We start from the raw sequence: 16,221 nt of genomic DNA on the forward strand, positions 1-16,221 counted from the left end.
CAACCACACACACACCTAATGGTATCCCTGTGGATCCTATGGACTTCGAAGAAATAGAGTTATCAAAGGAAAGTCTACCATAACTCTTTATTTTTTTTTTTTATATTATTATTATTATTTTAATACATGTTATGCTGCCTGTGCTATGCTTCACTCTGTCAGCCAATTTGGTGGAACTGTGCCATTTCCTCCTGGCTGATTGGTGCTGAGCAATGGGCAAGCATCTGCAGTGAGAAGTTGGTTAGGTCGGATAGGAGATGGAAATACTATTGTCTGTGTGCGTCATATGATTAGATTACATTACAGGTTAAAGATTTGGTAAAATCAACTACTAGCCTAAAGCTATTGCAGCAGCTTAGCTGGGGAAGTGAGTAATGTATAATCATTGCTTTAGTGTACTGATAATATGTACTTTAATTACAGAATCATCAATGAACAATGGGCCTGATTCATATTTGGCAATAGAGGAAGATAGAGCAAATTTCTTACTCTACTGTATTCCCAACCCTGAATCCAGCCCAATGTTCTTTGACCTGTATTGCAAAGGTCTATCGAGTGATTTAGTCTCTATTTTTCAGATTCCTTTTCTGCATTTATTGTTCAGTGTTAAAGAATTCAATTTCTTTTCATGAAAATGTTTTTACATTTGATATAGAGGCATGTTCATGATCCAATGTCGACTTAGTTTTGTTTTCATTATTCATCATATCAGATGTCATGAAGACAACATGCAGCACTTTCTGAATTGCACTGTACAACTATTGGTGCTTTTAAATCTTTACTGCTTTTAGTTTTGACCTCCTCAAGTCTTGGATCAGCTCATATACCATTAGTGCTGTACAAGCCCTTAATGTGTATTGTCCATTTAGAGTGCTATATAACCATGCTTAAACTAGTTATTGAGGTACATTTGACTGGCAGCCTGACCCAGGATTAATGCTGGGCGATGACGTCACCGCCATCACGCGGTGAGTTGCTGCTTTGAGATTATCTCCTCTCCAAGCGCCGGCTCCCCCTATGCAGTGACCCGGGTTATCCGTTCACACTGCACTGCGAGCCACGTTGAACTTGTGTTCAACCCTGCTCGCTACCCAAGTTGAAATGCCGGGTCGCTCGACCCGGATTATTTCAACTGGCCCCTTTCACACTGCGCAATAACCTGGGTTGCTGCACGTTCATTTGCAGTAACCTGGGTTATTTGATGGCAGTGTGAAAGGGTATCACTTTAAAAGATTTTTGGGCAGTTTTTTCCGTTTCCTAGGAAATTAAAAACAGCAATTGCTGTTTGTTAGATCCTGAAAAATTCATTTGGCTTCCAGTTGGCCTTCACAGTGGGCCTTATTCAGAGATGTAAACCGGATTTGCAGCTTTTTTTCCAGCAATTTGCATTTTTCAATAGTGCACATGCATCTTTTATTAGTCATATAACCGGCGTGTGCCTGCATACGACTAGTGAACAGAGACCAGTGCTGGAATGGGCACGCAAATGCTGGGAGTGGGCATGCAGCTGTGGCCAAATATAAAGTAAGGGCGTGGTGTGGGTAGGTAGTTGCGAATTACGCCTGAAATAGCAGACAAAAATTCACAAACCTAGTTGTCTGAAGAGGTCTGCCCTGCAAGTGCTATAACTGTAAGGAGCATACACACTAGACGATATGCTCTCTGGGCCTGATTCAGAGCCGGACGCTATTTGCGCTCACTCGTTCAGAAAAAAGGGGTGGCTATTCAAATGAACCATTCGCTCTTTGCGGTCTGTTCACGCCTCTAGGTCTGAACGAGCGAACAAAACTTGCGGCCGTTTTTTGGAAAACTACGCCCCGTGAACTGCTCGCTATTCTTGTGGTTGGTTTTTCCTACCACAATTTTGCGAGCAGTTCTGGCTATAAAATAACCCAGTGACGTGGTCAATGACGCTGCTGTATTAATTATGCACACCCATAAAACGCCTGTTTTGACCTTTAAGCACGCCTGCGTTCGGATCTCCACTCCCTGTTTTCAAGCACCTTCCCCTGTTACCACCCACATACGCCTCCTCATGTCACTCAAAATAGCAGGCTTTCGCTATTTAGCGAACAAACGATTTTCGGCCACACTGACTGGTTCGCGCATGCGTATAACGATCCGTACGCATGCGCAGTTGTGCAAATATCGCTCGGAACGAACGAGCAGCCGCTTACGAGCGGCTCTGAATCAGGCCCTCTGAGCGATATCACATAGTGTGTCCTTGGCAACGTGTGCTCACTGTCGTTCATGACATTGAGCACACCTGCTGAACGATATCCTTAACGATATCGTTCAGCGCCGGGCTCTCTCCCCCATTCCCCAACATGCAGCAACCTGACGATATCGTCAGGTTGGCCTGCATGTTTACCCGATGAACGACAATGACGAAAGACCCGCAGGAATGCGCATCATCGTTATCGTTCATCGTTTTGGTGTAAAAATGGACAATATAGTGAATGACTGACCGATAACGATATCGTTTATCGTTCAGTCGTCCACTTTATCGCCCAGTGTGTACGCACCATAAGTTTGTGGATGATGACAACAGCCTCTTATTGGTTGCACTTGTTAAAAGCACACCCATATATGTAATCCCTAAAACGGCTACAACTGTTTTTAAAGTAACTTTTTACTGAATTGTATTAATCGGTTAGGAAAGGATTTGTTTTATATTGTGCTGTCATTAAAAAAAAATAAAAGTTTCTTATTTGCTACTGCTTTGGTTTGCATTTCAGATGCTCCAATCCACTTGGGAACTACTTATATTTTCCGTCCATTAACTGTACTGTTTCAATTTAGCATTACAGTTATTAGCATTCCGAGTTCTTATAGTGAAACCACGCCTCCGATCAGGTTACATGAAGGGCAGGAGCCATAGCTACAGACTTACGAATGTGGGCAATTCTGAATAGGTCGCAATAATTAGATTTTTTTTTTAATGGCCACATTTTGCTACTCCATTTGGGTCCAACTCTGCATAAGACACAGTATTAGTGAAATTACCTCTGTGGTGGACATTTCCAGACTAAATACATAAACACTTTTTGTTTTAGAATGTTTATGTCTGTGACAATTGTGTTGTTTCTTGTATAAGGCGCAAAGGCTGTTAATCTGTGAATCCTACAGTGCCTACGTAATTTGAGGCTTAAAAAGTCTTAAAGTCATCTATAAAATTAGATTAATCTCAAAATGTTAAATAAATCTCCTAATGTAAAACACTTAGACCTCTATTTTCTATTGTGTATTAGCTCCTCTGTTAGTCCAATTTTGCCTGAATAACAGTTTTTTTTTCTCCCCTCCCCTTTATTAAAAAAGCAAAACAGTCGCAAACATTTGGGGAACCCGATTTGCTCAGTTTAATAAATTCAGTTTTATTTAATAAATTCAGTTTTATAAAAAACATTTTAGAATGTTATGCAGAATGTTATATTATCTTGTTGTGATGTGAAGAATTGCAGTAATTGTACTGTACTTAAAACTAAAAAGAAACTTAAAAATTTATTGTTTTTGACACCGTTTTTAACAGTTTTTTTGTTTTGTAGGAGAATCATCAGCGTGTCAGCATATTTTTTGATTATGCTCGCCGTGGGAAGAACACAGCATGGTCCTACTTTTTACCAATGTTAAATCGTCAGGATCTGTTCACTGTCCACATGGTAAAATAATTCTCATCTGTTATCAGTTGTATAAAGTAGCGCTACTGAAATAAAAAACAGGAAAGCACTTCACATAAAACAGAAACATACACGATAGATCAAATAAATACAGATCTGAAAATCAAAGGTAGGGGGCTTTGCACATAATAGTGGTTACATTCTAATTGGAAAAAGGCACATCTGTCAAAGAGGAACGAGGGTGGCTCCAAGTGGAATTTGGACATTTGTGTGGGCGCATTAGTGTGGGTAGTACAGGTGGGAGCAGGGTAAGCTCTGATAAAGTTCACATTGTCAGCAGTGCAATGTCTTTTCCATAACTACCTCCTGTTTTGTCTGCACTAATGTCTTTCTTTTGGTCCCAATTTATTCATATAGTCACAGCGTTAAAGGTATAAACTCACTTCCAAAATCAGTACATTAACTGGTCATTTCTACACCAGCTTAGTCTTCAAAATATTGGACAAAAAAGACAAGGAAAAGACAGGGAGCGCTAGTATGTAATGCACTTATGGACCTATTATATGATAGAGTCAAATTAAATCTGAATAAGTAGAAGTAAACATATAATTTAATAAAAATTGATCTGAAGAATAATAAACATAGTAATAGTACAATGTCACTGATAAAAGAACAATATATCAATGAATTTAAGAAATGATACTCATAAATGAATAATAAAACAAAATGTTGGTAAATGGTTACCGTCCTGATGTGAGCATCTGCTCTGTAATCACAGTTCGTCCCGGCCAGGAAAAAATGATGGTAAGTATGTGGAAAAAAGTGGTATACCTCTTTGGCAACCTGTGACCATGACAATTCTCTCAAGGACAAACAAATTACATAGACTGTACACAAAGTACCTAAAGTGTATATTTAATTGCTATGCTGTGTGTTCAAAATTGAGTTGAATTGAATTCCATTTTGAAATTGTGTGTGTGTGTGTGTGTGTGTATGTATGTATATATATATATATATATATATATATATATATATATATATACACAACCACTCTGCTTATTAGTTTGATATGTGACACTTGTATATCTGTGTGCATCTGAATCTGCATACAAAGTGTTAAGATGCAGCGGCCGCTGCTTTTTTCCATGCCAAATTCTGTCGTGTTTCTTATACAGACTCAGTCGCACACAGATATACAAGGGTCGCAATTCAAATTAATCATCACAGTCTCCTGGTGTGTCCTAGTCGCAGCACATTGTGACTTAGACACAGTTTTGGCAAAAAAACACGGCCAGCGTTAGCAGAGTTGGACAGGACCTGGCGACTCACTCACTCCAGACATGTTGTGCTGCATGATGTATTGAGAATAGATGTATGAGGACACATCTGAGTGTGTATATATAAAATATATATTATCTCTCATCCAAAAATTGAGGCGGCACCCAGAGACTTGCAAATCGTATATCCCAAACTGGTTGTTTATTAGAGTCAACGTTTCAGGGCTCTAGTCCCCTTCCTCAGGACAGCATAGTGAACAACATATAAAACAAGCAACCATATCAATACAAAGTTCAATCAATCAAAATTTACTCCCCATCTCCCTGTGTCAGCCCAGGTCCGACGGCCGTCCGTCCTGTATCAGCACTTCTGATCACGGCTTTGTGGCATACCGGAAGTGATGTCATTCCATCGGGCGGCGGCACCATGGTAACCTATACACAATATTTCAGACCATATTAGACATATGGAAAATCAAACAGTGTAAAGCACCACAAACTAGTACTCCCACACATGGGCATCTACAGTGAAAAAACATGATTATAGTAAACCATATAAATAAAAAATCCAGAGCTATAACATTTAAAATCACCCATAAAATCTAATACCAATATACAATGTGCAAAAAATATATAATTGTATCATATGAATACACAAGTCTCCGAGTAGGACATGCTGTTGCATATGCGTACCAGATACAGACTTGATATCGTAGCTCATATATTGCAATTCACATTATATAGCGATCTGTTATAATGCATTACCCATGTGGAAACAAGAAAGAAAGAAACAAGTGTAGTATTTTAATTTTATTTTATTCATACACCACATAAACCAGTTAATAATGGCTATATATATATATATATATATATATATATACTGACAGTCTGCCGGCACTCTAATAAAAGCAGAGCAACTTGCTCCGGAGCACATAAATCGTATTCATGCAGCATCTAGAAAAAACGGCACTCAGGAGACAACAATAATGGCAAAAAATCCGTGTATTCACATCTAACGTTTTCAGGGTCTCAGCCCCGTCATCAGGACAATACACACATACCACACATATACACACACAATAAAAGCTTATCGGATGTCCCAAAAGTCACTTTGAATGATGTCATCTGGGAAGAGAAATAATCCATGTCACCACTGTAACTCAAAGCGTTTCGTCTCTTGCACTATTCAGAGTAGGACTTCATCAGGATTCCTGTGAGACTCCATTTGGTTTATTGCAGATGAGCCAGTATATTGTTCAGTTCCGGTAGGCATATTACAAGATGGTCACATTGTTTGTGAGCACCATTTTTTTTTTTTTTTTAAGATATTACACTAGAAGGTGTTTTTTCTCTCACATTTCTCTAGCACAAATCCATTTTGGGACTTAACTGGGAAAAACTACAGCAGCCATCTGAATTGTGGGGAGTGTGTTCCAGCATAAAAACTTTAAGGATATTATCACACAGACTATATAGGTGTAGCTCTTCTTTAATACTTTGTATTTAATATATATATATATATATATATATATATATATATATATATATGTGTGTATATATACATATATATGTGTGTGTGTGTATATGTGTATATATATATATATATGTATATATATATATGTATATAGATATATATATATGTATATATATATGTATATAGATATATATATATGTGTATATATATATATGTGTATAGATAGATATATATATGTATATATATATATATATGTATATATATATATATATATGTATGTGTTATTTCATTCATGCTGTTTTTAAATATTGGTATTTTTTTTTTTTTCTATCCCTGCCTGCTCAATCCTTAGTAAACGCAGCCTGAAAAAGGAGTTGTTGTGGCTAGAAATAAAAAAAAAAGTATAAATCTATAAATGTCATATTTTTCTCATCACTCTTTCAGGCCGCACGTATAATTGCTAAATTGGCTGCCTGGGGGAGAGAATTGATGGAAGGCAGTGATTTGAATTACTACTTCAACTGGATTAAAACTCAGCTGAGCTCCCAGGTATATATGTATTGTATTATATCTTAGCAATTTACTTTATTTATTGGTGTACTTTTTGTGGGACGTAGCACAGTATCCTAATTACATTTATATGGCGCATCCTAATTACTGTCTGTGCATTAACTTTACCAATATGCCCGTATGTATCTTCATAACTAGTGAGAAAATTAAGATTCTGTATGATTGGGTACTCAAATGTGTATTTGCTATTTGGTTTTCTTTATACTGATTTATAGTTAGGTGCAGTTTTGTACTTTGGCAAAACCATATTGCGCTGCAAAGGGACAATTTTAAAATGCGCGGACAAATTTAAAGTTGGGATGGTGCAGGAGAAGAATCAATGCTCATGGTAGCAAAATACTACCACTGACTTGTAAGTAATCAATGCAATTTACAAAGATATTATTTGCACCAACTGCATCACATAGTTTGTCCTGGTGCAAAAGTAAGTGCTCCTAACTCTAAACAAGACCCATTATTTGCATTGAATGAACAGATGCATGAAAAAGTTTTTGGCCCCTTATTTCTTCTATTATTATAGATTTGATACACTTAATTGTTTCAAACCTTCAAACAAAATTGGATAAAAAACAAAGACAGCTTGAGTAAACCTAAAAATACAGTTCTTAAATTATTATTTTATTTATTTTAGGAAACAAAGTTATCCAACACCAACTAGCCCTGTCTGAAATGTTAATTGCCCCCTGAGTTACTCACTCAACCAAAACACTAAATTGAATTGAGATTTGGGTTCAGTTGAACTAGACCAGTGTTTTCCAAACTCATTCCTCAGGGAGCACTAACAGTACATGTTTTCCAGGTCTCCTCACAGAATTGCAAGTGAAATAATGAAATTCGCCTGTGGATCTTTTAAAATGTGTCCGCTAGTAATGAATACACCTGAGCACCAACTAGGAAAAATAAAAACCATGCATTGTTAGTGCTTTCTGAGGAATAAGTTTGGGAAATACTGGGCTTAGACACAAATAGGCTTGATTACTGCCAGCCCTATTGAAACCACACATCACTTATAGGTTTACCATACTATCCTTTTAAACCGGGACATGAATCGCACAGGGTTTATGGTTGATTAATGCAGGCTTAACGTTAGCCAGCCACAGAATCTGTGCAATTCATGAGTGTCCCGATTTTAAAGAGATATGGGAAGCTTACATAAATAGAACCTTTCCAGCAATGTGACGTTGGCTACAAGGTCTCAACAAGGAAAACAGTGTGCCATGATCAAAAGAAATTCCAGAAGAGATGAAAGAGAATTTTTGGGAAATATAGCAGTATTGCAAGTGTTACAAAGCCATTTCTAGGACTCCAGCAAACCACAGTGAGAGTTATTATCTACAAATGGAGAGAATTTATAACAGTGGTGAATCTTCCCAGGAGTGGCAGGCCAACCAAAATGCCTCAAATACTGCATCAGCGCCTCATCCAGGAATTCACAAAAGAACCCAGATGAACATCTAAGGAGCTTGGAAGCCTTGCTTGCCTCTGTTAACGTCAGCATCCATGACTCCACCATAAAAAAGAGACTGGGCAAAAATGGTATCCGTGGGAGAGTTGCAAGCCAAAAACCACTGTTAACCAAGAGAAACCTAAAGACTTGCCTCACATTTGCGTATTGATGACCCTCAAGTCTTTTGGGCTAATGTTCTGTGGACTGACGGATCAAAAAATTTACATTTTGAAAGACTTGGGTCCCATTGCATCTGGCATAAAGCTAACACAGCATTCAACAATAAGAACATCATACCAATAGTCAAACATGGTGGTGGTGGTAATGTGATGTGTTGGGTTGCTATAATACTTCAGGACCTCACAGATTTGCCATCATTGATGGAATCATGAATTCTGCTCTCTACCAGAAAATTCTGAAGGAGAATGTCCGGGCATCAGTCCATGATCTGAAGGTCAAGTGCAATTGGTTTATGCAGCAAGAAAATGATCCGAAGTCCAAGAACAAGTCCACCTCTGAATGGCTCAAAATAAACTAAGTTAAGGTTTTGTAGTTGCTAGTCAAAGTCCTGACTTGAATGTGGCCGGATCTTAAATAGCCAATTCAACCCTCCAGTGGCTGAATTATAGCAATTTTGCAAAGAAAAGTGGGACTAAGGACCTGATTCAGACCTGCTCGCTAGCAAGCGCTCGCTCGTTGCTGGCAATGTTCACTAATGTGCGCCTGCATATGTTTCGCAGTGCGCGTGCGCAAGCTAGTACGAGCGACCGGGATGCACTTGCTCGCCCTGCAAGGACAGCCCAGTGGAATGAGTGACAGGAGAGAGCATTTGTGGGTGGTAACGGGGGCAGGGCAGTAGTAACTGGGGAGTGGAGTTGTGGACACAGGCGTGCCTGAGTGTTTCAACGCCGTTTCAGAGGCGTGCATAATTAACAGGCAGCGGAATAGTACACGTCACCTGGTTGAATTTTACACTGAACTGCTCGCAGTGCTTGCGATAGGGTACAGGCAAGCGCTGCGGTCAGATCCGATGGAACCCGATGTACTGATGGTTGTATATACTTCCTTGAGATGACGTACACTAGTGGTGGGCGTCTGTTAACACAAAGTGATCGCTCGCCAAGACATAGTGGGCGTGCTAATGCCTTGCAGTGCCTTTGCCTGCCTTGACGTCACTTAAATGAATTTCCATACGCTGGGAGCGAGCGGCCGCATCTAGCGAGCGGGTCTGAATCAGGCCCTAAATTACTCCATAGCAGCATGAAAGACTGATCTCCAGTTATCAGTGGCATTACGTTGCAGCTAATGGTAGCACAACCAGTAATTACAGTTTGAATGGGGGATGGGCAAATAATTTTTCAGATTGTTGATATGTGTTTGATAACTTTTTTCCTTCAACAAATTAAATGATAATTTTATAAACTGTATTTTGTGTTTACCCAGGTTGTTTTTGTCTGATATTTAGTTTTGTTTGACGAACTGAAACAATTAAGTGTGACAAACATGCAAGAATAGAAGAAATCAGGAAGGAGGCAACATTTTTATTACGCCACTGTATGGCTTATACACGGTTGTCACAAGTAAAAGGAAAAAAAATGCAATGGTCACAGGGAGAGCCTGCACAGATGGGCAGTAGCACAATATTTTTTACCACAGACATGACTGCGCATTAAAAATATTCTATCATCCTAAATTAACCACTCTAGGGGGTATATTTACTAAAGTGTGGGTTTTTAGAAGTGGAGATGTTGCCCATAGCCACCACTCGGTTAGATATTAAGTCGAATCTGATTGGTTGGTATGGGCAACATCTCTACTTGTAAAAACCCGGACTTTAGTAAATATACCCTCTAGTTATCTCCCCTCCGCCACGTTCATGCATATCCATTCTAATATCTCTTCTCTTCTCGGGCCAAATTTACTAATCTGCGGGTTCTAAACCCTGGCAGTTTGGCAGCGGTTTTGCTATCCGCAAATTTACTTGTGATGACTTTTAATTACACTTCGAGCCATTGAGTTGTTCTGAGCCTTTTTGATTCAAAGGGCCAAATTCAATTTGCCCCTGTACTGTTATCGGAAAATTTACTGTGGCTTAACTTAACGCGTGGTAATTTCTGCATGTGTGCTCCCGCTAGTCATGCTATTAAATTATAAAATGCTTGTCCTGGGATTGTGCGGTAATTTTGTCTGGCGTTAGGGAAAAGTGGGTAAATCACCCTGTACCCAAAAATGGAGGCAAATAATAACATTGTATAACCTTAAGAATGACTATTAGTAGTATTAGCAAAGTATTAGGTGCTCTTAAATGGCGTCAAATGGATGATTTAAGCATTATATATTTTACTAACTGTGGAAAAAAATAATATATATTATTTATTATAGATTTTTTTTTTTTTTGCAAAAAATACCTCTAAGGTTTTGTAATTTTAAGCCACTTTGAAATTGTTAAACACATGCAACCACCATCTGCAGATGATCAGACAGGGTTGGATTTATATGCTGAGAGCAGTATTGTGTATGACAAAGTGATGTAATTATATTAGTACATAGAGCTAGAAATAAAAAGCATTTCAGAAAGTTTGTTGAAGGGTATAAGTGTGTGTGTGAAAGTTGGCTGCAGCTGCAGGGAATATAGATTGTGAGCTGTTCTGGGGCAGGGTCTGATGTGATTAAATATTCTTTCTAAAGCACTGGATTATTTGCAGATATAAATGTTAGTAAATAACCTAGAATTATTAATTAAACAGGGGTCAGACTCCGCGATCTAACCTATTGTACAGCATTACTACTATAGGACTACTTCTGAACATACTGTTAGTAATGAATCTCCAGGGATAAGCTCTTTTGCCAATTGAGTGGCAGTCTATTGGCTATATTGTGAATGACTGATTGCAGAACCATAGTAACATGTAAATACACAAGTGTGTCGATTTGTACTACCAGAGATTATTTACTATGTATTCCTGGGGAATGTATCGAACATATACAGTTCTAGTAACCTTAATACAAACCCTCTGATGTATTTTTGAGTACATTTAGCAACTCTCAGTGAATACAAGATTACACATTGTAGATCCAAGTATAGGATTTATTCTGCGGAGCTATCATAGATTGGCCAATTTAGATAAACTCCTCATAGTGGTATACTAACTTTATAATCCTGAGTGGTTGTCATATATTTCAACATTGGACTTTGAGATTTATTTATACTCATTTAATTCACAGTTAGGAAGAATAAGGTAATTACAAGTGAACAGTGTTTTTTATATTACTTTATTTTCACAGTAGAACACATTCAATATATTAACTGGAATGCTTCGCTAGCTTTTTAAATAATCACAATATAATTTATAAAAATATAAAAAATTAAGAGTAAGTTATTTTATTTGACAATAAGTTATTTTTTATGTAGTATTTGTATTGGGAGTTCTAATATAATCAGATTACTTAAACTCATCCAGCGAGTGCCCCATATAGGAAACCTTTCTCTTTTCTTCTTCTTAATGCTTGAATCTTATTCCTGATAAGATATATATAATATTATTATAATATTCATTTCTTGTTTTATTTATTTATTTATTTTTTAAAAGCTGTGTACAGATCTGTTTTTCTTGTCTGGTTATTTATACCCTGAATGCTGTTTCCCTATTGGAAATGTTAAGAAGAATTGTTCAACTTCACATTAAGAAATGTAAAGTGACATCAATAATAGTGGATATTGAGCACATTTACCTAGATATTTTCCTGGGCATTTAATGAAACATTATGTGAAGATGGAATCTGTGTATTGATTGAAGATTAATTTAATTTACTAACAAAGTAAAACTGCAGTTCCTTAAATAAATGCAATGTAAATAAAAGTCAGTTGTTATTCTGCCTTTTTTTTTCCACCCCTTTAGAAATTACGAATGAGTGGAAGCGCTATGGAAACAGGAACCGTATCTCCAAGTGATGTAAGTGTTCTGTAAATGGAAACAAATCATACAGTGTGATAGTGAATCATAGGTGAGAGCATCGCTACTTGACGCTAGGTGACCAGAGCATGTTATTTTTCTGCTGGTTCCCTGCTGCTCCGATATACTTTTTGTTTTTTCTTTTTTTAATCGTTCCAGCAACGTGTAATACAAGTCAGCCTGTTCTATGCCTCATTTATGCCACCCACATTTCCCCTGTGTCTTTCATTACACAAGATTATAGATGACGTAGATTGACTTAAATTTGGCAGAAGTGTTTAATAGATAAGGCACTAAATTGAAGATCTCAAAGTTTGTATGTAAAACATGAGTTGGCATTATTTAGGTGAGTAAGAGAAACTGCAGGTTTGTAGGAAAAAAGTGGCAACATATATGTTACTAAAGCTGTGCACACACTATAAGATATGTCGTGCCACTACATTGAGTTTGCAACGATATATTGCACGGTCGTACACAGGATAGTGTAGTGTGTACGGCTTGTGTGATCTATATCATTACATTGCGTAGTTCCGTTGGCTGGATCACACCTCGTATAGTGTGTACACAGTTGAACTTCAGTTTGTAATGTAATTTAAAGCGATCTGTGTTTTATCATTTTCAAACTTGTATTTTCTTCTTTTCTGACTTCATTCATCTGTGGCTGTAGTCATGGTAGCTGTGGCCTATACAGTATTTATAATATCACCATGGTGGATAAACATTTAAATTTTAACGATAGTTACATTACAGAAAAATAACGTATATGGAATAGGAACCAAAGGACCCAAAAAGGGAACAATCGTACTGAGATTTTTTTTTTTAGTTTTTTTTTAACATACTGTATCAAAAAAACACATGGTAGTAGCGCAAAAATTAAGTTAAGTAATATATATAGAAGGCCTGTGCTTTCCGGCAAGATAAATGCAAAAAAAATAAAAAAGTACACAGAGTATGACTACCAAAGAAAACATAGGATGATAATTCCATGAAACAAAACAGAATAGGACCTGAACAAAAAAAAACAAAATGAGATGGGAAAAAAGGGGAGGGCTGTAGGGGGGAGGAAAGAGGAAAAACTAAACCACTCGGAGCTTACTCAGGAGCAAGATTTCACAAGATAGTCCAACCAGCATGTAAAATATAGACTAAGATGTCAAGTAAAGAGTGCATTAGGCACCAGGTTGTTGACTCGAAAACCTTTATTTGTTCACTGGCACAAGGAGGAAGATAGTTAGATAAAGTTGACAATTGGTTTGAACGGATGCAGTCAGGATCCTGGCGGTGTCCATCCCGACAATCACAATACCAAATTCAGAATCTCGGTGGTCATCACAATACCGACTCCGGAATCCCGACGGTCAGAATCCCCATGTTGAAGGTTAGGTTTAAGGTTAAGGTTAGGCACTGGAGGAGGGTTAGGGTTAGGCTGCAGTATGGGGATGGAATTCCGTTGCCGATATTGTGACCATTAGGGTGGTCACCTCCGGGATTTTATGCCCAACCCTGTGTGAAAATTTGAAAATTTACCAAATATATATGGAGGCTAAAAATTAAGAAATGTAGATTTCTAAATACTACAAAGCTTTTTGCATTATAAATTAGGATGATCAAGTTGGTATTTTCCGCAGTAGATCAGGGTACAACAGGACAGTGAGAACCTTTGATTTATTAATATTAACTTTGTTGCTAGTAAAAGAGCTAAATTAATAAATAATTTGAAGTATGGCAAGGATAAATTGAGGAGAGTTGGAAATAAAAAGAAACATGTCATGTGTGAATATAGAAAGTTTAAGTTTGATCTGGCAACCGCAAGGGGCTCTAAACCTAAAACAAAAACTAGGGGGGGAAAGAGAAGGAAACCCATACCTGCACAGAGTTTCATAAAGATGGTGCCAGAATACAAGGTCAAAAGGCCTTTTCAGCAGCCAAAGATAAACGATTCATGAAGATTCTCGAGGCTCTGTAGAACAATCAACACCTTTATAAATATAAGAGTCTGAACTCTGCCTCCATACAAACTCAGTTTGGTCATGGTGTTACAATAGTAGGAATAATAGTCGTCAAGTGTTCTTCCAATTTTTTAGTAAATAATTTGTAATAAAAATTCAATAATGATATTGGCAGGTACGAGGCCAGAGATTGGGGATCTCTGCCAGGTTTGGGCAGTATCTTTATATCAGCATCATTAAAATGGGCAGGGAAGAACATGATCAAAAAAAATAGTATTCTAAAACCATGTAAGGGTTGTAGTGTCTAGAGTGTTGCAAGAGTTTAAAAAAAACTCACCAGAAAGCCCAGCAGATCTGTGTGACTTAAGGGGTTTATGTTTTTTGATAATGGACACAACCTTCAGTTCAGAACAGGCTGGGACAAAGCCAGTATTTGCGAGTCCATGAGTTGAGGGAAGGAAGTGTTGTTCCAGGAAATGGATTTGTTCGGGAGATTAATGGGTTTTTGACATTGTAGTTACCAATCGCAGGATTTTCAATGGAGATGGCAAATTTCATCAGCCCCTCTCTTCAGAGATCAAAAATAATTGAATCTGTGAATTTAAATATCACTTATACATTGGTTTAATTATGGGTCTTTATCCTTGTGATATGGCCTATTACGACACTGAGCAGGCTGCTTGTATGAGGTGATAATGATATCATATCCAGGTGTCTCTGATCTTCAAGAACCGTTTTGCATCCCATTGCAGAGCACTTTTTAAAAATAAGTCCTATTGCACAAGTGACATCACTACTCTTCCAAAATATACATTTATATTTTACAAGACTAACATTATTACGTTTCAAATATAAGTGATTATATCTCCTATATCATAAGGATATATTTACATATGCGTAGCGGGAGCAAGGTCATGCGCCTCCCCACCAGCAGCTCCCACAAGGCAGGGGTCAGAGTGAATGGGTGAGGCTGGGAGCCGGTCAAAAGATGCTGCGGTTGATGAAAGTAAAGGGTAGGGGGAATCAAAAGCCTGTGCCATTATACTCCTATTTATTTGATTAGAGAATCTCTCATTCATTCTCTATCCAAGTATTGTTTTTTTTGGAAAATGCATGTATTTTTAGCAAGTCTTGCACTGGACACTAACTCCCAATTTACTAAGAAAATTGAGTAAACAAATGTTTGTGTTACCATTTTGATTTTATTTTGTTCCACTAATGTCATCCCTGGAATCATTTGAATTTCTTATATATTTTGGCGACTGTTTTGTCCAGTATGGTTGGCGATGAGATGGTTTCAGTTATACTTCCATAGGACTAACAAACAGTGTGCTACTGTAAATGGAGTAGGTTGTTTTATGTATTAATGAGCACACATTGAAAGCATGACTTCACTTAAACATTTGGTTTTGGCAGAAGTGCAGTTAGTTATCTAAGCAGATCTCCCAACGCTTCCAACAGACCATCAATGCACTCCTCACTCTTGCTAGGGTTGTCTTCTAACAGCTGTGTTGTGGAAGCCCTTCCCTCATCACCGGGAAGCTAAGGGAGGAAGAACATTAACAATATACTTTCTTTTATGAAACCTGCTATTGGCGGTATGAAAGTAGAGTGCATCAATGGACCATTGGAGCCCTGAGTGGACTCACTGAATCTATCGGAATCCCAGACCACACACACACACGCACGTTTTTAATTTGAAAACGAAGGATGTAGCAGTTATGTTGTGTCCCGGGCAGTTTTGCAATAAACATTACTATGAAGTTGAGTGTTTCCTACCCCTTTAAATTTTGCATGTATTGGTTATTATGACTCTGAGTAGTGGTTTTTGTTTTATGCTTTTATTTTTTAATTCCTATATATAAATTCACAATGTACGGAACTACAGTACACGTCTAGAAGAAAAATTGACACACTAACCCTTTTGCAATACC

At 37.7% G+C, this 16,221-nt stretch overlaps 1 protein-coding gene across 1 annotated transcript in view; it reads left to right on the forward strand.

Moving 5' to 3' along the window:
- The window catches only part of ATP6V1H (ATPase H+ transporting V1 subunit H), a 146,352-nt gene that overhangs the window by 29,332 nt on the left and 100,799 nt on the right, over window positions 1–16,221 (forward strand). Inside the window, exons 7-9 of the mRNA XM_088469540.1 lie at window positions 3,546–3,659; window positions 6,813–6,917; window positions 12,285–12,338. Coding sequence (XP_088325666.1) covers window positions 3,546–3,659; window positions 6,813–6,917; window positions 12,285–12,338 — 273 coding nt within the window. The remainder of the gene's footprint in view (window positions 1–3,545; window positions 3,660–6,812; window positions 6,918–12,284; window positions 12,339–16,221) is intronic.

The sequence above is a fragment of the Taudactylus pleione genome, unplaced genomic scaffold (genome assembly GCF_031769625.1).
Source record: "Taudactylus pleione unplaced genomic scaffold, aTauple2 ptg000093l, whole genome shotgun sequence".
Classification (NCBI taxonomy): domain Eukaryota; kingdom Metazoa; phylum Chordata; class Amphibia; order Anura; family Myobatrachidae; genus Taudactylus; species Taudactylus pleione.